At 46.4% G+C, this 27,196-nt stretch overlaps 1 protein-coding gene across 2 annotated transcripts in view; it reads right to left on the reverse strand.

Annotated features, from left to right (window-relative positions):
- The window catches only part of FBXW2 (F-box and WD repeat domain containing 2), a 186,751-nt gene that overhangs the window by 80,573 nt on the left and 78,982 nt on the right, over positions 1-27,196 (reverse strand). For both annotated transcript variants that reach the window (XM_086920956.1, XM_086920957.1), the window contains exons 4-5: positions 18,836-19,030; positions 12,875-13,008 (exon numbers count right to left, since the gene is read on the reverse strand). In XM_086920956.1, coding sequence (XP_086777082.1) covers positions 12,875-13,008; positions 18,836-19,030 — 329 coding nt within the window. The remainder of the gene's footprint in view (positions 1-12,874; positions 13,009-18,835; positions 19,031-27,196) is intronic.

The following is a 27,196-nucleotide window of genomic DNA, read 5'->3' on the forward strand; positions in this document are numbered from 1 at the left end:
TATACAAGCCAGGAGCAGGAAAAGGGAATTCTGCAGTACTTACAGACATCTAGGTAACACCACCTTATCAATGGCCATCCTACCAATTAGCGAGAGGGGCAACGTGTTTCAGAATGCCACAGAGGCTCAGAGACCTTTCAAAACTCTAACAATATTGTGTTGATGTTGAAGTTTACCTATGTACCTGAAGAGGGATGTCTCCCAGCGTATGCCCAGTTAAGGCAATCTGTACGTCGGAGTCTCGGCCAGACCAGCTGGAGGAAACAGCAAGGACTTGCGCAATTAAATCAGAGACCAAAATAAGACCCAAAGTCTTCCAACAAACGCAGCAAGCAGCACTGGGATCGACTCACGAGTAAACGACGGATAAAATAACTCATCACCAGCATATAAGGAGATGACATGCCGTACATCCCCCAACTCACTACCCCATTCCCTTACTGGTCGTGGTACCCAGACCACCAATGGCTCCATCACAAGCACAAAAAGGAAAGAGGACAGCAGACAACCCTTTCTAGTCCCCGGACCAATCGCCCAAGGCTCTGATCGGCATCTACCCACGGTCACTTTGACTCGTGGCTCAGTATGCAACAGGTGCACTCACTTACGAAAGCACGCCCCAAAACCCATGGCCTGGAGAACCTCAAGGAGATCAATTTTGGAAAAGGTGATGGACAGAGTTTCTGAATGATGCAGAATACTCCTACCCAGTCAAGAGATCAGGGCTTGATCCATCACCGTTTTTTAGCTCACTGCACCATCCCAGCTCAGAACCTGGCTACATGCAAATTAGTCTGTTCCTGTCCCAGTGCATGATGGGAACAGGGCAGACCAAACTACCAAGCCAATTCTTCACCAGAAGGGAGACTAGCTACCGGGGACCGGTTTCTGGCATTTCAGCCGTCATCGGCCCGGCTTGCTTGAATCCTGATGGTGCAATGAGCTAGGGACTCACGTCTGAGTATACCCTCCCACACTTAGTGTGGATAAAATCAATTTTGGAAAAGGTGATGGACAGAGTTTCTGAATGATGCAGAATACTCCTACCCAGTCAAGAGATCAGGGCTTGATCCATCACCGTTTTTTAGCTCACTGCACCATCCCAGCTCAGAACCTGGCTACATGCAAATTAGTCTGTTCCTGTCCCAGTGCATGATGGGAACAGGGCAGACCAAACTACCAAGCCAATTCTTCACCAGAAAGGAGACTAGCTACCGGGGACCGGTTTCTGGCATTTCAGCCGTCATCGGCCCGGCTTGCTTGCATTCTGATGGTGCAATGGGCTAGGGACTCACGTCTGAGTATACCCTCCCACACTTAGTGTGGATAAAATCAATTTTGGAAAAGGTGATGGACAGAGTTTCTGAATGATGCAGAATACTCCTACCCAGTCAAGAGATCAGGGCTTGATCCATCACCGTTTTTTAGCTCACTGCACCATCCCAGCTCAGAACCTGGCTACATGCAAATTAGTCTGTTCCTGTCCTCAAGGAGATATCATCAAACCACTGTGCCAAAGGCCTTTTCTAGGTCAATAGCCAGAAGCACCAAATCCTTATTCCTATGTCACACCTTGTGAAGAACATGAGCCAACCTCCTAAGAACCATCCTGTTGCTAAGACCAGGAATAAATCCACTGGTCTTCATGCACCAAATACAGAAGAGAAGGCGCCAAACGCGTATCAAGGACCTTACGGAGGACCTTCATATCCGTGTTTATCCTTGTGAGGGTCCTAAGACAAAATAATGTACTATTCTTAAGGTACTGCGGGACTCCCTCCAAGAATGATGGAAGTTGATACCAGAACTAAAGACATTGTAAAAATAGGATGAGCTTGCAAATGATTCAGATTCAAACATTTAGGGTAATTAAGCCTCACAGCCTGGTTTTATGAAACAAACAAGTTACTTACCTTCGGTAACGCTTTTTCTGGTGGATACAGTATCTGCCTGTGGATTCCTCAGCAACATTCGGAAATTCTTTTGTAGCTTCGCGCCAACGTGGGCAACGTCATAGAGACACGGCATCGTGCGCAGCTCCGCTGACGTCACCGACTCCATAATAGGCCCACGTCGGCGTGATGACATCAGTTCCACCCTTTTTTCCGTGCCTTCGAGGCACACGGACAGATCAACAACAGTAGATATACAAACCAAGTACATAGAACCAAATTATCAAAATAACACACACACAGTGTGTAGCCAATGCAGGAAAGCAATTATAATAACACATTTCCTTTGACAATAAAATATGAACATTACAGTAAATCAGGTATAGAAGAGTGGACAACGGGGAGGCGGGTGGGTCAGAGAGGAATCCACAGGCAGATACTGTATCCACCAGAAAAAGCGTTACCGAAGGTAAGTAACTTGTTCTTCTGATGGATACAATTGCCAGTGGATTCCTCACCTTGTGAATAGAGTCCCACAGCAGTCACCACTCCCGGAGGAGCGTGTCCACTCTCCTATACCAGAAAATCCTGGAGGACAGAACGCGCAAAGTGGCCATCCCTCCTCACTTCGGAATCCAAGCAGTAATGCTTCGCGAAAGTGTGGAGGGAAGCCCAAGTCGCCGCTCTACAAATGTCCTCTACAGGCACACCCCTAGACAGAGCAGATGTAGCTGACCTTGCTCTAGTGGAATGAGATCTTAAACCTTCAGGAGATTCCTTACCCGCCAGAGAGCAGCATATCTTGACGCACAAGACAATCCACCTCAACAGTGTGCGCTTGTGCACCGCCTTGCCTCTTCTGGCACCAACAAAACCCACAAAGAGATGGTCATCCACTCTGAACTCTCTGGTCCTGTCCTGGTAGAAGCTCACCGCCCTCTTAGGGTCCAGGCGATGAAGTCTCTCGTCCTCCTTGGAAGGGTGAAGGGGAGGATAAAAGGTAGGAAGGGTAATGGACTGCCCCAGATGGAAAGGAGTTACCACCTTAGGCAGAAAAGCAACCCTGGTCCTCAGTACCATTCTTTCAGCATGAATGGTTAAGAATGGGGGCTTTGAACTAAGAGATTGAAGGTCACTTACCCTCCTTGCCGAGATAATTGCAATCAGGAAGACCGTTTTAAAAGACAACAGTCTCAAGGGACACTTGTGCAAAGGTTCAAAAGGTGAACCCATCAAGAAAGTGAGCACAAGATTGAAGTCCCAATGAGGTACAATAAAGGGAGTAGGAGGAAATTTATTTGTAAGGCCTTTTAGAAACCTCAAAACGATAGGAGATTTAAATAAGGACAGCTGATCCGGCAAACAGAGAAATGCCGACAATGCAGATAGATAACCTTTGACTGTGACTACAGCAAACCCTTGCTGAGCCAAAGAAAGCGCAAACTGAAGTATGTCAGATAAACAAGCCCTCAAAGGATCAAAGGACTTCTCTCCACACTAAGCAACACATTTAGACCACCTATAAGAGTAGATAGACTTGGTGGAGTCACGCCTGGCCGATAAGAGGACATCCACCACATCATGTGGGAGAGTAAAGAAATTCAGGTTGCCCCGCTCAATCTCCAGGCATGAAGGTGTAAGGTCTGGAGGTGGGGGTGTAGAACCTGCCCCTCCATCTGAGAGAGGAGATCTGCCCTGAGAGGGAGACTGAGCGGCGGGCATGAGGAGAGGTGGAGAAGATCTGTGTACCACACCCTTCTTGGCCAATCCGGGGTGGTCAATATAACTTGGGCACGGTCTTGGCGAATCTTCCTCAGAACCCGAGGAATCAAGGGTATGGGAGAAAATGCGCAAAAGGAGTTGAGAGTCCCATATCAACTGAAACGCGTCTCCCATCGCTCCTTGCATCGGAAACTGGAGACGGCAGAATGACGGGCAGTGAGCATTCTCGTGAGTGGCAAACAGGTCCACCCGAGGAGTCCCCCACGTCCGAAAGACTTGACAAACCACCTCCCGGTGAAGCTTCCACTCGTGGTCAGCTGAGAACTGCTGACTGACAATGTCTGCATGCACGTTCAGAACCCCGGCCAGATGATTTGCCATCAGACAAATCTGATGGACCTGAACCCAGGACCATAGACGCAGAGCCTCTCTGCAGAGGCAATGCGACCCTACTCCTCCCTGCTTGTTGACATACCACATTGCTGTTTTGTTGTCAGTCAGGACTTGCACCGACTGACCGTAAAGGGAAGGAAGGAAGGCATTGAGTGTCAAACGTATCGCCCGCAACTCTAGAAGGTTGATGTGAAGCAACCTTTCCTCTGGAGACCAAAGACCCTTGACCTCCAGATCCCCCAGATGAGCACCCCACCCTAGAGTGGATGCATCCCTTATCACTGTGGCCACCGATGGAGGTAGCTGAAAAGGCTTTCCTTGAGACAGATTGCCTTCCACGCTCCACAAAGTCAGATCCGCCGCAGCTTCTCTGGAGACCCTGACTGACTCCCTGAGATCTCCGTTGTGCTGATACCACTACCTGCGGAGGCACCACTCGAGCGCCCTCAAATGCCAGCGTGCATGGTTGACCAACAGAATGCAAGAAGCCATCAGACCGAGCAGACGAAGGACCTTAAGGACTGGAACGACCGCTACATTGTGAAATAAAGTAATCATTTCCTGTATGTCGCAAATTTGTTGTGGAGGAGGAAATGCCCAACATACAGTGGTTTCCAGTACCGCACCTATGAACAGGTTGCGCTGGAAGGGCACCAGGTGAGATTTGGGTACATTTATCGAAAAACCCAATCTGTACAACAACTGAGTTGTAACCTGGAGATGATGGAGCACCTTCTCTGGAGATTCCGCTTTGATCAGCCAATCGTCCAAATAAGGGAAGAACGGTATTCCTGACTTTGTGATGTGCCGCCACCACAGCCATCACCTTGGTGAAGACTCGAGGCGCAGTAGTAAGACCAAACGGAAGGACCGCAAACTGGTAATGTTGCGAACCTACCGTGAAACGGAGATACTTCCTGTGCGACTTCAGAATGGGGATGTAGAAATAAGCATCCTGTAAGCCGATCAACACCATTCAGTCTTCATTCCTGCAGCGCTTGAAGAAAATGTGCAAGGGTGAGCATCTTGAACTTCTCATGATTCAGGTAAAGGTTCAAGATCTTGAGATCCAGGATGGGACGAAGTCTGCCATCCTTCTTGGCGATCAGGAAATAAGAGGGAGTAGCATCCCTGACCCCTTTCCTGCTCCAGAACCACCTCTATCGCACCTTTTCTTAACAGTGCCAGGACTTCCTCCTGCAGGAGCAGCAGGTGGTCCTCCGTGCAAAACCCTTGGCAAGGAGAGTAATTTGGGGGAAATTCCCGAAAGGGAAGAGCATACCCATTCACAACGAGATTGAGAACCCAAAGGTCTGATGTAACCAATTCCCAATCCCGCAGAAAATAGGTAAGCCAGCCCCCCACAGGACCCGCATGATCCGGAATGGCGGATGTAGGGCTGCTTTGCTGTTGTAGGAGTGGGGTGGGTAGAGGAGGAGGAGGAGGAGTAGGAGGAGGCTGCCTGACGTCCCCGAGGACGAGCTCTTTGCCTGCCCTTGTAGGATCTATACAACCGATTTTGCTGCTGCTGCTGCTGTTGCAACTGCTTGTAGGGACGAAAAGATCTTCCAAAGCCCCTATACCTTTTGCTCACAGATCCTCTAGTTTGCAAACCCAAAGACCTGGCTGTTGCTCTGCTGTCTTTGAACCTCTCCAATGCAGCATCAGCCTTTTTTCCAAAAAGGCCTGAGCCATCAAAGGGCAAATCTATTAAAGCAGCATGAACATCTGTAGAGAACTCGGAAGTCTTCAACCAGGCAGCTCTTCTGGTGGCAATCGAAGACCCCATGACCCTAGCCACCGAATCTGCTGTGTCCATTCCGCTCTGTATGACCTGCCGAGCAGCAGCCTGAGTGTCAGCAAGCACCTTATTAACATTTATTCTGTCCTCTTAAGGAAGTTTACGGGTAAATTGCTTTACAGTATCCATCAAGGCATGGATATAACGACCCAGGAGGCAAGTGGCATTTGTAGATTTGAGGGCCCTACTTGCTGATGAAAAAAACTTTCTTCGCAGATTGGTCCTGCTTTTTTGAATCCTTATCACCAGGTATCTGGGGGAAAGCACCTGCAGATCTTTAGAGCAGGCTGCCTGTACCACTAATCTCTCTGGCACAGGATGAGAGGACAAAAAGTCTGGGTCCCCAGGAGCCACTCTATAACGCCTTGCAACGGCTTTAGAAACTGCAGGAGCCGTAAGAGGCCTACCCCACACCTCCAGGATAAGATCTGCTCAATCAATCAGTTAATTTGTAAAGCGCGCTACTCACCCGTTAGGGTCTCAAGGCGCTGGGGGGGCAGCAGCTAGTGGTCGAAGAGCCAGGTCTTGAGTAGTCTCCTGAAGGCCGGGAGGTATGTCGTCTGTCGTAGGTGTAGGGGGTGAGCGTTCCAGGTGACAGCGGCGCGGTGGGAGTAGGATCTGCCCCCGGAGGTGGCTCTGTGGATGCGCGGGACGGCGGCTAGGGATAGGTCGGCGGAGCGGAGCCTCCTGTTGGGTACGTATAGGGAGAGTCTGCTGTTGAGGTAGGCTGGGCTGGTCTTGTGGAGTGCTTTGTGTGCGTGGATCATGAGTTTGAAAGTGATTCTTTTGTCGACGGGGAGCCAGTGCAGGTCTCTCAGGTGCGGGGTGATGTGGTCTCTGCGTGGGACATCTAGGACCAGACGTACGGAGGCGTTCTGGATTCTTTGGAGTCTGCTGATGAGTTTGGATGGGGCTCTGGCGTAGAGGGCGTTTCCGTAGTTGAGTCGGCTGCTGATGAGGGCGTGGGTGACTATTTTCCGCGTGTTAGTTGGGATCCATCTGTAGATCTTAAGAATAGCACAGATGCACCACAGATATTTAACCTAAAACAAGTTGAGATTTTGGTCTATCTTTAGAAATGATTCAGAAGAGATCAGAGTTCTTCAATTTCTTTTGATTTCGTTCTTGGTTTATGATAAGCCCTGAAGAAGTTCCACTTAGGGACGAAACGCGTCGGCTGTATGGTGTCTCAATGTTCCACTATGAAATAAAAGAAATAAAATTGAAGAACTCTGATCTTCTTCTGAATCATTTCTAAAGATAGACCAAAATCTCAACTTGTTTTACGTTCAATATCTGTGGTGCATCTGTGCTATTCTTAACTTGTTGTGATCCTCTGGGGATCAAGTACTGTTACAGTGGGTGCTATCCAGTATGCACACAAACCCCTGTGAAATTTGTGGGGCATTAATCACTATTTAGAGTCATTTGATATTAGGTGCGATACTTAAGAACGTTCCACTGTAAAAAATTCCTTCCATCTGTAGATCTTGCGGAGCATACGGAGGGTGTGGAAGCATGACGAGGAGACTGTGTTGACTTGGTTGATCATGCTGAGCTTGGAGTCGAGGATGACCCCCAGGTTGCGTGCGTGGTTGTTTGGTGCTGGGGGGGTCTCAGGGAATGAGGTCACCAGGAGTCGTCCCACGCCGAGGGATTGGGCCCGAGGATGAGGATCTCAGTCTTATCCGTGTTCAGCTTGAGCCGGCTTGCCTCCATCCAGTCGGCGACGGCCTTCATACCCAGGTGCAGGTTGGATTTGGCAGTGAGGGGGTCCTTGGTGAGGGAGAGGATCAACTGGGTGTCGTCGGCGTAGGAGATTTTGTTGAGGTCGTGTAGTCTGGCGATGCGCGCGAGGAGAGCCATGTAGACGTTGAACAGCGTCGGGCTGAGGGAGGATCCTTGCCGGACGCCGCAGATGGTTTTGGTGGTTCCGTATTGGAACGGGGGAAGCAGACTCTCTGGGTTCTGACGGTGAGGAAGGAGGTGGTCCAGTCCAGGGCCTTTTTTCGGATCCCTGCGTAGTAGAGGCGTGTGCGAAGTGTGTGGTGGCAGACGGTGTCGAAGGCGACGGAGAGGTTCAAGAGGATGAGGGCTGCTGTCTCGCCGTTGTCGAGTAGGATTCCGATGTCATCTGTGGCGGCTATGAGGGCGGTCTCGGTGCTGTGGTTGCGGTGGAAGCCAGACTGGGAGGGGTCCAGGATGCCGTTGTCTTCTAGGTAGCGGGTGAGCAGGGTGTTGAGGGTCTTTTCGATTACTTTTGCTGGGAACGGAAGCAGGGAGCAGGAAGATCTGTTAAAGCATTAGTAAAAGGAAGCATAGGTTCCACCACAGATGAGAATGGAGGACTTCAGTCAAAATGTTTGATTTATACTCTGCAGTGGGCAGAATCAAATTCAGCAGATCCGCTGCCTTCTTGATAACCACATGGTAGGAAGCCACATCTTTAGAAAGGGCATCCAAAACGGAGGCTAAATCCCAATCAGGGGACAGTTCCAGTCCACTTGCCTCCCTTAAATCATCAAAATAGTCCTCCGATTCTTGAAGCTCACCCTCTTCAAACTCAGCTTCCCTATATCTCTGCTCCTCTAAAAGGCGTTGGACTTTATGCCTCGACCTCTCCTTCCGGAGCGACGTAGTCGGATCCGGAATCGACTCAGAAGGAGCCGGAGTCAGCGTCGAACCCGGAGCCAGAGCCAGAGTCGAACTCCGAGTCGGAAGACCATGCCGAAGATCTCGAGGTCGGTCCGGAGCTGGTGACGCAGGAAACGGCGTAGATGACTTCGGCGGTGCAGAGAGATGCCAAGGCGGTGTCGGCGCCGGCATAAACGGCAAGAACGGCGCCGGAGCAGAAGCTTGGAGAACTCCCAAATTGTATGCCAACGGACCCATGGGACCAGCCGGTACTCTAAAAGGGGTACATGGCTCTCGCATAAACACCATACATGGCATTTAAGAACTGCGAAGGGTCTTGTCCTGGACCCGGAAAAGGAGGATACAAACCCACCGGCTGCTCTCGAGGAGCTGCACCAGAATCGACTCCTCTTGTTCCTCGGGTTGGTGAGCCGGAGTCGTCGAGCCCTGAGGAACGGGAACCTCTTCCTCCTCCTGAACTGGAGACCGAGACGGAGCCGGAGAGGGATTCGACACCTGAGCCAGTGAATGTTCCGGCGACTCCAAGGGCAAGGCCTCACCTTCCGGATCCCGCGCCGGAGAAGGAGATACCACATCCTTTCGATGCAGTCTACCAGGCGACTTCGCTCTCGAATCAGACTCCTTTCCTGAATGGTGCCTCGACCCATGCTTCCTCTTCTTATGTTTTTTTTTCGTTGATCTGGATGCATGCCCCGATGACGACTTCAAAGCCGATCTCAACCATGACCGCCTTGATCGCGACCTCGAACTCTTCTTGGCCTCTTTACCTTTTAATTTGGCAACCAGGAGCTTCTCCTCACGTTCACTCAGGGCTTTTGGATTCATCTTCCTACAGGAATGACAACCTTGGACGTCGTGATCCGAACTCAGGCACCATATGAAGTCATCATGCGGGTCAGTGATTGACATCATCCTCCCGCATTCACCGCACGGCTTGAAACCAGTCTTTTTAATCCACATCACGACAGGAGTCAAAATTACTGGAAAAGACACAGAAAACCACAATAGTAACAAAGTTACTATCAACGCTACAGAGGATCCCTTGAAAACCGTTAGCGTCGACGACACGGAAAAAAGGGAACTGATATCATCGCGCCAACGTGGGCCTATTATGGAGTCGGTGACATCAGCGGAGCTGCGCCTCTAGGACGTCGTTCACCCCGGCCCGAAGCTACAAAAGAATTTCCGAATGTTGCTGACGCAGGGGGATACTCACAAGGTGAGGAATCCACTGGCAGATGTATCCATCAGAAATTAGGTTACATATATAAACATATTTATTTTTACACTTAAGCATATATATGTGACCATTTACATTGCCCAGTTACATAAACTAGTGAACTGAACAAATGTCCTAGAGTTTACCTCAGCAGTTCCTTGTCCTTGCAGAAGCCTTCTTAAACCGATCCAAATTCAAAATCTCTTAAGGGAGTTAAATACATAAGAACGGGGTCCTCCTCCATACAAGGACTGAAATCAACAAGCATTGGCGTAGCCAATAGGTCTCGCCTTGGGATCTGATAAGTTTTTTTTTAGCAAGAGCTATTGGCTTTGCCAATGTTTTTAAGCTATGTTGTAGAGTGGCGGGAGGGTGTGCCTGATATTGAAAAGTTATAATCAAGTGTTAAGCATTTTTTTACCTTATACAAGATATAAGAGCGCATGCTGCTTGTCCTCATCACCTGGGAGGGCTGCAGGCACCTTGGGAATGGAAAGGTCACCTCCAGACAGGAGTTGGGAATCATTAACAGAGTTCAGCTATGCTTTAATTCAGTCTGAGCTCTGTAAGTGCTACAACGGAAGCGTAGGGGACAAAAGAAGGAGGGAGGTAGGTCACATACCAGTTATCCAGGATATTTGTTGTAGGCTTTCAAATTTAGTGTCATGGTAAAACAGATTGAAAGCCAAGTATACTAACGCCATGGCCGAGACGTCCGAATTACCAGGTCATGTGGCGGTAGGTGATCACTGTTCGATTAGTGAAATCGTGAGACAAACTACATTGTTTAAAACTACTTGAGATGGGGGAGTGAGGGCTGAGGAGTTTAAAATTAAAACCTTAAAACCGCATTCACAACACGTTTAGACGCCCAGTGATTAGGTGCTCCCACAGGACATATGGCGAATAGCCCCAACCCTTTAACCCGGCTTTGAGATGCCCAAGATGGCGCCCCCTTTCTATGGCCACGCGCTGCCTTTATTTTATATGATTACTGCTGGCGGCCCCTAACAAAACTCTAGATTCTATTATTACTGTAACGGCCCTCAAATGCCACTACAAGCGGCATAAAAATTAAGGACGACTATGTAACTGCAGCACAACAGACTCCCTTACAGGGGTCGACATGGACGGATGACTAAAGCAGCTCAATGAACGTCTGCACCGCGCCTATCTCCATGGTGGCTAGAGTTCACGGCAAAAAAAGTGGGACCCAAAATGGCCACTGAATAACATCCCCTTGCGCATTTCCCACTGCAGTGAACCCATTGGCTTCATTCTTACATACCAGCTATTCGCCAATGTATGAACAGTGGGTGCGAAGCTTTTTACCAATGAATGATTAGCAGGTGCGATCTTATATGAAGTCTGAGAGGCTGCACCACTACTCGAAGAGTGAGGGTGGGGGTTGAATCACAAGCAGCAACAGACCAGTGAACTCTATAGGCTAACCTATTGCTAAAGCTAGCCAAGCGCCGAACGACGAACGACGAGAAGCGTGTTCAAGAAAACAGAGGTGGTGCCAAGGGGAAGACTATATACCTGCTGCTCAACTCGTTCAAGGCGCGCAGGGAAAAGGAGAAAGCAGCAGTAGCAATATGCTCTTAACCAAGCACTCAAGACAGCGTTCACATTCAGCTTACCTCTCCACGCGTGCCTATACAGACACCGGTCACACCACGCCATGAACTGCAACATGATTCGCTGATGTCAAGCCCGAAAGAACAGTAGAGAGAATGAAAGCGCCGCCAGCCGGCCGCGCGCTCAGTGCAGTCCCACATGAAGGAGCACGAACAAGCGCGTTATGGCATCAACCTTGCGGGAGCGAGCAGCGGCGTGCGGGCCATCTGTTTTCAATTAGCGCGCGCAACTCTGCTCGCTCCCCTATGGTGGATGCCAGCTTGAAAAGAGCTGACCAATTTCTAAACGTCATCTCCTAGAGCAACGCATGTACGCTGCCTAGGCGAGACCTAAAAACGAGGAGCCATAGCAACAGTCTTACCCAGAGTTGAGCCCCCTTTACTATCTTTAGTTTTTCCTAATATTATCTGAGATCCCAGTACAGTCAATAATTACCCTCTGAGGTAAAAAGCCCCAACTCGTACCCCGTAGCAGTATGCCAAACAAGCACTGGCCAAGCCAATGGGACCCGCTTTTAGGACCTAGTAGCTTTGTGAATGTTTTTTAGATATGCTGTACAGCGTCCCCATTGCTAAATAATAAAAAGGCCTATTGAATCATGCTGTAGGTGTGTACCTACAAAATGATGCAGCCTCTTTTTATTATTTATTTTCCAATCCAACTTGGATCAATAAAGAAAAAGTAAGAAAAAAGTACAATAGCAATATTTTTTATTGTGAAAGCAGGTGAGGTCAACTACCAAGGGCGAGTGATGTGGAAGCAACACAAGAGCAAGGTATGCGTGGGGAAAAACAACATGGGTGGGGGTTGCAAAAGCAGCAAAGGGGTTGGTGGGGTTGAAGCAACACAGAGGACGCGGGTGGAGGGAAGCAATTCGAGGGTGTGGGGAGTAGGGTGGAACACAAACAGGTGAGAGAGCACAATGGAGTGTGGAAGGCAGTGGAGAAAAGCAAATGGGTGACAGATAAAGCACTTAGAGCAGGGAAGGGTGAGAAGCACACAGGTGAGAATGCAACGTGGGGAGGACACGAGGACAAGCGCACTTAAAGGGGGGAGAGCAGCATGAAGAGGGGAAGAGAGGCAAACTAAGGAGATAGCAGGAAAACACATGTACTCTGATAGAGTACTTAAACAAAAAAAAGTAATGCCTGAAAAGAGAGCAGTGTAAGGACACAGTAATGTGACCATGCTCCAGGGTAGTGCCAAACACATGAAGAAGAGGGAAAACCTACACATGCTAAGGAAGATCAAGCAAACAGATGAGAGCGTAAATGAAGCTAACCAATGGTAAATAATGTGATGGCTCTAAGCCGAATGTAAGCTAACAATTTGTTTCGCAACAGACAGCACATGAGCTGTTCAGCAGGCAAGACCTAAAAATGGGCTAGATAATATGCCATTTATCTTTCTTCATATGGTTGATTGCTTCAAAAGTAGAGCTATAAAACTGAACAAAAGAGTTTATATACACACACACACACACACACAATTTGTATGTAATGATGTCCTATAAGAATACCAACATGCATCCATATGAGAAATGTGCTCTACCTTTGTAACCCATTCAGTGTGTCCAGTTAGCGTATTCAGGCATGATCCTGTTGATAAGGCCCATAATTTCACAGTGTTGTCTGCAGAGCCACTAACCAAGATATCAAGTTCATCACTGTAATCCACACTAAAAACTAAACAGAGATTAAAAAAAGATTATTGCAATAAAACATTTTAGTGTAATGTATAAATTGCATTTGTTCAACTAAGTGGAAATAAATATGATGCAGGCGCAAACCTGTGGCTCGAAAGGAAAGGATTTGTTTTCATGTTTGCCATTAGTAAAAATAGCACAAAAGCAGGGTATCTACTGGACAATTGCATTTACAGGTTTCTTTACACCCAAGCAGGACACCTTGAAGCTGTATATTTAAAAGGAATGAAAAATGATTTATGGTATAATGCAGATCTCTTAATGTAGCATAAGTCAAAAAAAATTGCTTTCTAAACAGAAAGGTGTTTGGGGAATATGGTTCTATTTCTCCAGTTTTTTTCTTTTTGTACAAAGGAAAATACTGAGGATGACAGTGCTGATTTCAAATGACTTCTGTACACTGCTGAGCTTTGTGATTATGCACTCAAGAACAGAATGTGGACACAGAATGATCCGATTCCTTAGAAAAACAGTTTGCTTGAAACAGTACTGTGTTGTTAGTAACAACTTGTTACTGTATGCTTTATAAATGTTGGTTACATTACAGTGCATTTAGAGGCGATGTAGCAGTTTGCGATGTATAAAACACTTTGGGTCAGCTGTATCAAGGCTTTTTGCAAATCTGCCTCTTAGCGAACGCAAAAATTGCTTTTCCGATGTAGCAAACCTAATTTTGTGATTCGGGAGCCTGTTACCGAATCGCAAAATGGGTTTGTGATTCGGTATTAGGAAGGGGCGTATTTAGTGCTTCCCTTCCTAATACCAAATCGCATCAGTATGGATAAACGTTTTGTGAACGCAATTGCGGTCGCAAAACATTCGCATTTTACCACCTACTTCAAGTAGGTAGTAAAACATTCGCAAATGGGAAGGGGTCACCAAGGGACTCCTTCCCCTTTGCGAATGTTTGTAAAACTATTTGTAAGAACAGGGAGTGATCCCACGGACCACTGTCAGCTCTTAAATAATTAAAAGAAAACTTTCCATTTTTTCGTTTTGTAAAGCATCTTGTTTTCCGGCTGCTTTACAAAAAAAAAAAAAAAAAAAGAATGCTTTATTTAAAAGCAATCAAGGACATGGTGGTCTGCTGATCTTAGCAGGCCACAATCCCTGTGATGTTTGCAATTCCAAATTGCAACCTAACTCAATATTCATGGGGTAGGTCTTTTGCGACCCTCTAGGAATCACAAAAGGTGTTCTATACACCTTCATACATTGCATTTTGCCATTCCCTAGGTAATAGCAAAATGCTATCTTGATACATCTGGCCCTTTGTAACTGAATGCGCTGAATTTGTTTTTACTGTAATGACCGATATTTATTCTGCAGTTATTGAAAAATTAACCTTTGATGAGGGGGTCGGGTAGGCATGAGGGGTGTTAATGATCCGAAATACTAAAGTATATGTGGAAGGTTGGTCCAGCGGGACTCCCTCAGTAGCAAAAAATATTATAAATAAGCTATTCCGATTGGTTGCTGGAACGTTTTTCTCCCAGTGATCATTTCGGTATCGTAGTTCAGAATGATCTGGCCGAATGGCCACAACACTAATAAAAACGTTGAAGCCACCATTACAGTCCTTGAGATCTGAAAAAAATAGAAGTCCACATAAGGAGGCAGGGTAGGCAAATCTGATGCCCCGGGGCCCTTACGTCAATTTAAAAATAAATACCTTTTTTGGGTCACGGGTACCAGCACAGAGTATAGAAGTACCCAGCGCGGCACACCCTACTGGCGGTCACCAGTCGGTAGTTATAGTTAAGACCAAAGTTTACATATGAAAAATGGTTTTATTTTGCCAATAACTAGTGCCGCTTGACGAATGTTCACAAAACGTCCCCTTTTTGGTACAGCTGCTTTGTTGAAAGTTTCGGGGCGATCCGTCAAGCGGGTCCAAGAAAACAGGGTGTCCCAAAACGCATTTTCCACATGTTATGTCTATGGGGATTTTTCATTTTTTTTAAACAGGACTACAGCTCGAACGGCTGAACGAAATTACACCAAATTTGCCTGAAAACAGGATATTGGTTTAGAAAGCGTGCCTTTTGTTATTTAGATTTGGTGTGCTTGAACGTGATGTATTTTTGTTGCTGAATATAAAACATGGCGATCTGACCCGTAAAATGGGCTGCCTTCAAATCACCCTATAAGCCCTTACATATTAATAATTTAGCTGCTAGAATTGTATGCCAAATAAGAAGATTAGTCTATACTGATGAATTGTTCCGAATCATGTCAATATTTTAAATAGGGGTTGATGCACTTTAATCATGTTTGGTTTTATTTATTTTTATTGCTTAGATTCATGGATTATATGATACGTATGCCTTGGTATAAATTGATCGATGGTGCGATATTGATCTGTAGAGATGCACAGTATCTCTTCAGTGTCTATCATGTTGTATAATTTAATATTCAAGGCTTGTTCACCTTGACAAAGGTTTATTACAGGTGAAACGTGTCGGAGGTGTTAAAATCCATCCTTCATACGCATCCTAGAGTGCCCGCTTTTCTTTCAGTGATTGCTCCAGATTCGATTTGAACTTTATGGTCTGCCTGGTTGAGATCTGGAGCGAGCAAGCTTGTATGGTTTGAATCACGCTGGAAGGATCCCAGTGATCTGTTTTGACTGTACCCATTTGCAGCAGTGCCTGCACCCGGAGAAACGCGGATACCGGGGTATGATGAGGAGCTTCTGTTAAGCTTGAGCAATGCAATTGCAGTGGATCTGACCAACGGTGATTCAGTGAGGCTGGAGGAAGTCAAGCGTATGTTCAGTGGGGACACTGAGGAGGTTGGAGGCCCGAGCCTTGATAGTGGAGCAACAAGATCTAAGTACTGTCACTTTAAAACAAGGTATGTTTTCTTTGGAGAAACTTATGAAAAAAGATCAGTAAATGGTGGGAGCTAAACTCACTTATGAGATCCACTGAAGTTAACCGGGTCTCACGGGGCTTAAGGATATTTATGGTACTCACCTACACCGCCCCCCCTCCCCCCCATTCAGGACTCTTGGATGAATGGGCTGACGTCACATCCAAATCCAGTAAAGGGATGATGCAGATACTAGTGAAATATGCCGAATTAGATCTAGCATTCATTTGAACAGAAATCAAGGATCATAAAAAGGACCTTGAGACAGAGTAGGATGAAACTATATTAACGGACTTGCACACTAAAATGATCGAATTGCAAAATACGAAGAGATAAAAAAAACAAAAATAAAGTTCAATGTGAGAACAGAGATTACACACAGGGTAGAATATTAACTTTTGCAAGAAAGTATGATGTTTACAGGAAGGAAATTAGGCAAGAGGACACGCAGAAAAAGCATGGCCGCATTTCCACGGAGTTGAGCTCAGATGTGAGCACTGATAATGAGGACTCAACTAAGGCGGCCAGGATAGAATGAGTATTGTCTTCTACGTCAGGCTGACGGGCCAAGAAAGGACAGACCCCCACTCGGAGGGAGGGGGAAAGGAAGAGGCAGAAACAGAAGTGAATAACAGTTATACATTTATCTAACAGTGAATTGACTCACAAGGAAACATCTTTGCTGGAATTGGGATTTTCTTTTGCCAAATTTCAACCGGAACTATACCCAAACATGAATTGATATGCACTTGTTTATCAGGAAATTGAAATTATGCAAATTACACAAAATATCTAAACGTAAAACTGGTGTGCAGGGATCTGATGTACCATTAAGTGATATTACGACTGGTGATGTGGAGGGATTATTGGCATTGGAGGATCTGTATAGAGAGGGGGGAATGTGAGGATATACATGTAGAAGTGGGTCAAATCCTGGATGCTTTTGGGATTGATGTGAATACCCCGACTATTAGTGGTTTTAAACCTAAATCCCAACTGATCCCATCCTTACCACATGAAAATATTGATGTCTTTCATTACATTATGATTAAAGAATTGGTGTCTCAGAGGTAGAGCTAGGAAGGAATCTGATAATTTAACACTGAACCGAACAGTAGCCTTAACGATGTTGGAATCGGACACCACTATAGTTGTCAAGCCCTCTGATAAAGGGGGATTAAGAAGGAAGAATCTCTCACAAGGGACCAATTGCTATACTCCAATGATGGCGGGAGCCCAAAGCATAAAAACATGCGTTTTATTACGACAAACAATACCTCCTCACACATGATTAAAAACGGATGCACCATCATTGGCCAATTTTGGAAATGCAGTAGTCATAGCTCTGGAATTGTCACTTAAACATTCCAACACATATAGAAGAGGGAGGACCTTGGGGGATCATCTTACACAAAGCTACTATACGGGGAACAAGAAATCTACCACTTGACTAACTAAATCGAAGAGGTTCTATAAGTGCTGACATACATCTAATGCTGCAGGGATTTTGACATCTAGTGGTTACAAAAGGGAGATTGTACAATTTCTAAACTGCACATCTGATTTATGTATCTATGTCCTACAGTGTCCCAGTTCGCTCATGTATGTGGGTAGCACGATTTTCCACTTAAGGAATCGCATATCTGAACATCAGCGTGCCATTGGAAACTTAAGTTTCACAGACACTGTGGCAAGCAATTTTTCACAGCAACAACACTGTGATGTATCCAAATTCTTTGCCATCGATAGTGTAGAAAAGAACACACAGGGAGAGATAGAATCAGACGATTAAGACACCTCGAGTCAAGATATATACTGGATTTACTCACTAAATTCCCATATGGGTTAAATAAGGATGAGAAATTAGAAGTACATGTGGGGTAATCATATATTGGTTACCCTTGTCCTCGCATCTCCACCTTTTTTACTCTCTCTGACTTTCATCCTCTTCTTTTCTCACCCATCTCTTACCTCTGATAGCGTATTCCGGCTATTACCAAAACGGAGATTCCAAAAGCTGCTGGGAGGAGGGTTGTCTCTTTATCAAATTTAATTTAAATTTAATTTTTATTGATTATCATTGTGTTGTCTGATAAGTCAGTGACATGTCACTCTATAATTAGGATGTCCAATATGTTGACATCCTATTTTTTGTAACTTAATTAATGATTTTGGGAGTAGCAAGAGCCCACTTAGGCATGACTCGATGCTACCCGCCTCGTTCATTGTATGACACTGGGAATATATTAATTTCTTACAGCCATTAGTGATGATTGTATAGGACGGATGATTACCGGGAAGAATATAATTTCTTCAATGTGTGATTAAATTTGTTGGGTTTTTTGCCGCTGAATACAAAATATGGGGAATTTACCTGCAAAATGGACTACCTTCGATCCAACCAATAAAGCCAGTACAGGTCAATATTTAAGTTGGCATTCTATGCCACATAGGATGATTTTTCTCTGTTTATGAATTTTTCTGAATCATGCCACAACATTTTGAATAGGGGTTGATGCACTTTAGATTCATGGATTCTATGATATGTATGCCTTGGAGTACTGAGATAGATGATGCGACATTGATCCGTAGCGACGCACAGTATCTCGTCAGTGTCTTTCAAGTTGTATTATTTATTCTTCACATATGATGGAGCTTGTTCACCTTGACAAAAGCTGTTTGCACCCAAAATGCATTGGAGCAGTTGAATAAAAAAAACATTCTTCACACGCATCCTGGAGTGCTCGTTTTGTTTTTTCATGGATCGGCTGGAGTTTGGGAATTGTGTATATATATATGTATGTGTGTATATATATCTCCTTATGTATAGCTCTTTATCAATATCTACATCTATTTATAGAGAGAGAGATATAGAGACTGATCCCACCCATTTACATTAACCATATCATTAAGTCATTCAGATATGCACATACCTGCACCAGTGTGCCCTCGGAAGTGCTGCGTTTTCACACCTGTGCTCCAATCCCAACAGGCAACTGTGTTATCAAAGGATCCTGTAACAAGTTTCTGCTCGTCAAACTTCACTGCAGCACATGTGTGTGTCTGGATGCCATAGATGCACTGACCTGTGCTCACATCCCATAACTTCGCTGACAAGTCATCTGAACCTTTAAAACATCCATGCAAAGAGGTTTGCTTAGTTTAGGCTTAAGATAATGGATCTAGCTAAGTGAACATGTGGCATTCAAGTTACATATTCTTAGGAGAAATATATAGGTAAAAACAAAAAGATCCGAGTGGAAATGTGGAAAAAAAGACAAAGCCTTCTGAAAAACGTTTAAAAAAAGCACACACTATAGGACATGAATTCATCTTGTTTACACTACAAACTTGGGTAGAAGTTCAAATTTTTGTTTGCCGAGCTGCAGAAAACAGAGTGAGAAAGAGTGTTGTAAGTTTCAGAACAAATAAACTTTTATTTAAGTGCAGTTTGTTATCTGGATTCGGTTTGTCTCAAGGTTCAGCCTAGAATGGCATGGAATGATACAGAACCATGTGAGCTTGAAGCTATTGAGCCGTATTTCTACTATAGGTGTGACAAATTTGCATTTTTTTTTTGCAAACTGTGAAGTTATCTGTCCAAAGCTTTGCAATCTCTGAAGTATAAATTGGCTTAACAAAATTCTGCTAAGATTCTCAATAAAATGGCCCTTATAGTTAGAGACTTCTCTTGAAAAAGGTAAAAAACACATAATAAATTAAAAATTCTTGTGAAAGGTTTTTTGCATTCAGGCAAGGTCTGTGCTAAGGAAGCAAACTTTACAACATTCGGTATACTAACTGTAGGATTGCTTGTGTCCAGGATAAAGGTTAGTGTGTAGAGATATGAAAACGTTGATAAAAAACTGTACAAACTTGATAATTTCACAGAGCTCACAAACTAAGAATGAGGTCTTTCTTCTCTTGTTGATCAAATTCCCCCATTACCCTTTACATATTAAATAAATGACATCCATCCTCAAATTACACTGTGCTCTAATTTGCATAGCCTTGTAAGAAACGATAAAAAAAAGCTCGCCACTAATGGTGATTGTGCAGTCATAGTCCTCCTTCTTGGTCAAATATTGAGTTATGTACTTTGTCTGGTACACAACCATTGTTTCAACATCATAAGTATTTGAAATGTCAAGCAGATGACCATATAGAGTGTCCTTTTAGCACATTTTTATTTGATTCACAAGGATGCAATAAGTCCACTAACACCTTCAATCAGCTTACACATCTTAATATGACAAATAAAAGACTTATTGAACAGCCAAAGAAGGAATGGCAGCCAATATTGATGGCCAGGCTTGATTGATTTTTGATTCTAACACCGACCACAGTCATGCTTTTGGCTTACATGAAAAAAAAGAAATACAAGAAAAAATAAATATATTCTTGACTAAAGAACCAAGCCGCCAATAAGTGACTTATTAACATTCCACGTTATACGATTTCGAGAATGAGATTATTATCATTACAAAAACATTAAAATCATACATCAGCTTTTTTAATGATGGAGAAAGGACTGTATCTTAAGATGTATTCCCTGCTAATTATTATTCAACGACCCTATTGCATGGTCAACCCCACGTTTTAATATATTTTATTGCTGTGCTTTAGACTCTGCCCACTGAGAGACTGCTGTTCAGTGCATGGGATCTGACCACTAAAACATGTTGAAATTGGCTATTCTGGCATTTTTTATTTAACTTCAAGTCTAGTATAAGGCACAAAGTGTACAGGGGGCTTGCAATTTAAATGTCACAAGTGGAATGTAGCACATATTGTGCCACCGCTAGAGTGACAGTGCAGTACATGAATGCTGGTCTGCCACCAGTAACATGGCTGAGCAGGCTTGAACTGAAAATTTGACCTGTCAAAATAACCACTATTGACAGGCCTAAAACCTCCTTTTATCAGTTTAAAAAGCTTTATTAAGAAAAGCGATTGAACATCATACACTTGAAAAGGGGAAGCAACAGTGGCATTAGCATGACATTTATTTATTTATAAAGTTTTATATAGTGTATGATGAACAATATAACCACATCATAGTGAAAAAGATACAATAAGGGATTCATAAGTAATACATTATATAATACAAGCTTTTAATTTTTACATTTTTAAAACGTTTTACGGGGATAGAGAGTCGAGGAGGAAAAGGAGAAATGAACAAATATACAGTGGTAATCATAACCAAAGTGATCAGTATAATTACCAGTGATCCGTAAATATTACCAATTGAATAAACAGTTGAATAATTGTAAAATATCGTAAAAGTACATAAATATAAATTAGTATATCAGGGAATTGAACAATAACAGTAGTAGTAGTAAATGGTGAAGGTTGTGTGGAACTTGAGTGCGCGCTAATGGCATTTTAAAAAGTGGTACTGAGTAACCATAATAAATTATTATTATTATTATTATTTGGAATCTTGTATAGCTCGCGGTTACCCTCGGGCATCCCAGCGCTCGTTCATGACTCAGTGGTGTAGAGCTAGGAAGACAGCATTAAGTGGGGAACAGGTGGGTCTTGAGTAGCTTTCGGAACCGAATAATACAAGTCTCTGTCCGTAGATTCAAAGGCAGCGCATTCCATAACTTGGCTGCGTTCACCGAGAATCTTCTACCAACCGGATTGCTCTTTTCACTCTGGCCACTTGTAGCAAAGATTTGTGGTCAGAGCGCAGGGCTCTAGTAGCCTTGTAAGGGAGCACTATATTACCCAAGATGGGAGGTCCCTTCCCCCGCAAGATTTTATGAGCCGTACAGAGAGATTTAAATTTTATCCTCTCCCGTACCGGGAGCCAATGCAACGCTCTTAATGCCGGTTTTACTGACTGTCTCCTTGGAATATTCATCAGCAGCCTTGCTGCTGCGTTCTGCACTTGTTGGAGTTTATTGAGCGTTGCTTCCGGAGCGCCCAAAAAAATCGCATTGCTGTAATCCAACCTCGAGACAATCAGCCCCTGGATAAGAAGTTTCCTAGAAGCCGGAGGGATAAGGGGTAAGATCTTACGGGCTGATCGGAGCAGACCAAAGCAGACTCCAGCGTTTTTTTTTTGCATGGGTCTTAAAAGACAGGTCTTGTTCCAGCCACACACCAAGGCTTTTGATCTCCTTTTTGGGGCTTGGAGGATCGCCAAGACAACTCGGCCAGCTGCCTGGCGGTAGAGAAAGATCGGTATGTGACAAAAGAATAGATTCAGCAAACAGCCTAGCCAATCAATGATGATGGCATTTTGCATACCACCATGATTTGTAGGAGATAATAGTTGTACATTTCCAATTGATAGTAGCCTGTTGTAAAGCGATAGCAAGCAGGAGATCCAGCAGTTTATTATTGGAAAAATGAGACTGCCAACCAAAACGCAATCCACTTAAAAATAAAAGGCAAAACTAAAGGAATGGACGCTTGGAAAATAAGATTAATTTGCAGGGGCGGCTCCTCGGTCTGAGCAGAGGAGTGTCGCCCCACTGAAATGCCCCCAGAGACGAAAACTAAAAACGAAATTAAATGAATTCATTACAATTTTATTTTTTGCCACCCCGTCCCGAACAGAGCACCAGGAGGTGGGTTGGGCTGCTGCTGACTGGCAGCAGCAGAGAGCAGGGCCCTTTCAGTTTAAAGTGCACATGTCTTTTTTCGGCTAGCCAACTTGCAATGGCCAGCCACCAATGCACACTTTAAACCTCTATAAACCATCCGTGTTAAAAAACAGCTGGGTTAGATAAAGCAAAAGGCTCCAGAGCTCTCCTGAGCACTGATAGAGGAAGCTCCCACCAATTCTGGCGCTGCTCTCACGCTGATTAGAGCAGCGCCAGGATTGGCTTGGTAGTTTGGAGCCTTCCTGCCCGCTTGCCTGCCTCGATCCGAGAAGACCATTGAAGAGGATGTCGCACTGCAGGTAAGTGCTTTTAATGTAATAATTGTTTTTTTAATGTCTCACCTGCATCACCACCCTTGGGAAATGCCTGAGGACACTTAATTTGTTTCTGAACTTTTACCCAAAAGAGTAAAGTGCTGGGACATACAAACAACATATGTTTGAGATCACTACGTGGATATTGCCATGCCGATCATCAAGCTTAAATGGTAGTTGCTAATTTAGCGATTGAAAGTGGAATAAAATGAAGTTTGTGATAATCAAAAAATAGCGTCTGAATAAGAGTGGCTGTTCTAGACGTTTTATGGATTTTAAAGAATACTCGGAGTACCAGAGGGGATGGAGGGACAGGAGGTAAGTGTTGTACATAAAGGAAGTCCATGAGTCAGGAATATATTCAAGTTGCTTTATTCAATATAAGTTACAAGTCCAGATGTTAAGATGGTAAATAAGGACCCCACCAGGAGTGACCTCCCTGTCACTCAGCCTGACTGCACCAACTGCCAGTAAACTACAGGCAAAGCCCCCAACATTCTATGATGTCACCAGGTATTCTCACAGTGACATCATGTGAGCCACAGGGAGACAAAGATCACATACAACAGTAAGTTCGTGGTGGAGTTGTTTACAGAAGCTTTTCCTGAACTGCCCCACTTGGAAATCCCGTCAGTTGACTCTCTTGTAGGCAAATTAAATCTACACAGTAGTTTGTTGATCGATGTGGTATTATACAGACCAACTACAACAATGTATGACTGTCGCAAAATGTTTGCTAACTACATTGCGTCTTTGACCACTGATTACCACAAAGTAATGATAGTAGGTGACCTGAACTACTGGGCCAATGAGACTGACGGGGGATAATCATCAAGGGAGCTCACTGAGTCCCTTGCCTGCCTTAACCTCACTCAGCACATTGACACCCGCACTCACATCAAAGTCCATATCCTTGATCAATTGTGGTCAATTAATGTCAACCTGATTCATTTGGCAGTTCAACCCTGTGCTTGGTCTGATCACTATATCATCAGTTTAAATCTGCTTGCTCCTGTACTGAGTTTTAATCCTTCTCACTCAAAACGCATCTTTAGAAACTGGAATTGGGTTGATCTGGGTAAACTAGTATAAACTCTGTCCAGGGAGCAGCCCGCACCTGACAGCAATCCAGACAACTGGGAGAGCAAGATCACCAACTGGCAAAGGAAGGCCTTTAGCCTCCATGCTCCTTTACAGACCAAAACCTACCGCCCCAGGTAGCACAAAGCCACCAAATGGTTTAATAAGGACCTAAAAACTATTAAACTCCAAGTACACCAAACTGAACGGAAATGGCAAAAAACGTATAAAGCGGAAGATAAACTTAATCACACCATCAATTTACACCAGTATAAGGCGGCTATCCTGGAACCTAAAAGAGTCTTCTTTACTAATAGGGTACTTGACTCCGACAATGGTTCGAAAGAAATCTTTAAGATAGTAAAAGAACTCTCTAGCCCAGAGCTTTCCAAACTGTGTGTCCCGACACAGTACTGTGTTGCCTGCAAATGGTGGATGTGTCGCGGGCACTTAGCACATAACTGTTGCTAATTAGGAGGCATTCCTAGACATCCTGCTCTATGGGGGCCGGGCGATTCACAACAAAGCCTCATTAACAAGTAAATGGTCTTTCAAAGACCTGTGTGTGTGCTCCTGGAAGCTGGGGTGAGGTGTCAGAGGGTGACGGAGGGAGGAAGACAGAGGGTGGGAGACAGAGGGTGGGAGACAGAGGGTGGGAGACAGAGGGAGAGAAACAGAGGGTGGGAGACAGAGGGAGAGAAACAGAGGGAGGAGGCAGAGGGAGGGAGGCAGAGGGAGGGAGGCAGAGGGAGGAGGGCGACAAAGGGAGGGCGAAAGAGGGAAGGCGACAGAGGGAGGGAAACAGAGGGATGGAGACAGGGATGGAGACAGAGGGAGGGAGACAGAGGGAGGGATGGAAATAGAGGGAGGGAGACAGAGAGGGAAGGAGACAGAGGGACAGAGACAGAGGAAGACAGAGAGGGAGGCAGAGGGTGACAGAGAGGGCGACAGAGGAAGGAGGCGACAGAGGGAGGAGGGCGACAGAGGGAGGAAGGCGACAGAGGGAGGAGGGCGACAGAGGGAGGAGGGCGACAGAGGGAGGAGGGCGACAGAGGGAGGAAACAGAGGGAGGGAGGCAGAGGGAGGGAGAGGGAGGGAGGCAGAGGGAGGAGGGCGACAAAGGGAGGGCGAAAGAGGGAAGGCGACAGAGGGAGGGAAACAGAGGGATGGAGACAGGGATGGAGACAGAGGGAGGGAGACAGAGGGAGGGATGGAAATAGAGGGAGGGAGACAGAGAGGGAAGGAGACAGAGGGACAGAGACAGAGGAAGACAGAGAGGGAGGCAGAGGGTGACAGAGAGGGCGACAGAGGAAGGAGGCGACAGAGGGAGGAGGGCGACAGAGGGAGGAGGGCGACAGAGGGAGGAGGGCGACAGAGGGAGGAGGGCGACAGAGGGAGGAGGGCGACAGAGGGAGACAGATGGAGACAGACAGAGGGAAAGAGACAGAGGGATGGGGAAACCGTGGGAGACAGAGGGAGAAGGAGGGAGTCTGGGGTAGACAGAGGGAGGGAGACAGAGGGAGGGAGACAGAGGGGGTGAGAGAGAGAGAGAGAGACAGAGGGAGGGAGACAGAGGGAAGGAAACAGGGGGGAGACAAGAGGTAGGGAGACAGAGAGAGGGGGAGACAGAGAGAGAGGGAGACGGAGAGAGAGGGAGACGGAGAGAGAGGGAGACGTAGAGAGAGGGAGACGTAGAGAGAGGGAGACGTAGAGAGAGGGAGACGTAGAGAGAGGGAGACGTAGAGAGAGAGACGGAGACAGAGAGAGGGAGACAGAGAGAGAGGGAGACCGAGAGAGAGGGAGACCGGGAGAGGGAGAGAGAGAGGGAGACGTAGAGAGAGGGAGACGTAGAGAGAGGGAGACGGAGAGAGAGGGAGACGTAGAGAGAGGGAGACGTAGAGAGAGGGAGACGGAGAGAGAGGGAGACGGAGAGAGAGGGAGACGGAGAGAGAGGGAGACGGAGAGAGAGGGAGACGGAGAGAGAGGGAGACGGAGACAGAGAGAGGGAGACGGAGACAGAGAGAGGGAGACAGAGAGAGAGGGAGACCGAGAGAGAGGGAGAGAGAGAGGGAGACAGAGAGAGAGGGAGTCGTAGAGAGAGGGAGACGGAGAGAGAGGGAGACGTAGAGAGAGGGAGACGTAGAGAGAGGGAGACGTAGAGAGAGGGAGACGTAGAGAGAGGGAGACGGAGAGAGAGGGAGACGGAGAGAGAGGGAGACGGAGAGAGAGGGAGACGGAGAGAGAGGGAGACGGAGAGAGAGGGAGACGGAGAGAGAGGGAGACGGAGAGAGAGGGAGACGGAGAGAGAGGGAGACGGAGAGAGAGGGAGACGTAGGGAGAGGGAGACAGAGAGAGGGAGACAGAGAGAGGGAGACAGAGAGAGAGGGAGACCGAGAGAGAGGGAGACCGAGAGAGAGGGAGACCGAGAGAGAGGGAGACCGAGAGAGAGAGAGAGGGAGACAGAGAGAGAGGGAGACAGAGAGAGAGGGAGACAGAGAGAGAGGGAGACAGAGAGAGAGGGAGACAGAGAGAGAGGGAGACAGAGAGGGAGACAGAGAGAGAGGGAGAGAGAGAGGGAGACAGAGAGAGACAGATGGAGACAGACAGAGGGAATGAGACAGAGGGAGGGGGAAAACGTGGGGGACAGAGGGAGAAGGAGGGAGTCTGGGGTAGACAGGGGGGGAGACAGAGGGAGGGAGACAGAGGGGGAGAGAGAGGGAGACAGGGAGGGAGATAGAAGGGAGGGAGACAGAGGGACAGAGACAGAGGGACGGAGACAGAGGGACAGAGACAGAGGGACAGAGACAGAGGGACGGAGACAGAGGGACGGAGACAGAGGGACGGAGACAGAGGGACGGAGACAGAGGGACGGAGACAGAGGGACGGAGACAGAGGGACGGAGACAGAGGGACGGAGACAGAGGGACGGAGACAGAGGGACGGAGACAGAGGGACGGAGACAGAGGGACGGAGACAGAGGGACGGAGACAGAGGGACGGAGACAGAGGGACGGAGACAGAGGGACGGAGACAGAGGGACGGAGACAGAGGGACGGAGACAGAGGGACGGAGACAGAGGGACGGAGACAGAGGGACGGAGACAGAGGGACGGAGACAGAGGGACGGAGACAGAGGGACGGAGACAGAGGGACGGAGACAGAGGGACGGAGACAGAGGGACGGAGACAGAGGGACGGAGACAGAGGGACGGAGACAGAGGGACGGAGACAGAGGGACGGAGACAGAGGGACGGAGACAGAGGGACGGAGACAGAGGGAGAGGGAGA

This window comes from Lissotriton vulgaris, chromosome 5, assembly GCF_964263255.1.
Source record: "Lissotriton vulgaris chromosome 5, aLisVul1.2, whole genome shotgun sequence".
Classification (NCBI taxonomy): domain Eukaryota; kingdom Metazoa; phylum Chordata; class Amphibia; order Caudata; family Salamandridae; genus Lissotriton; species Lissotriton vulgaris.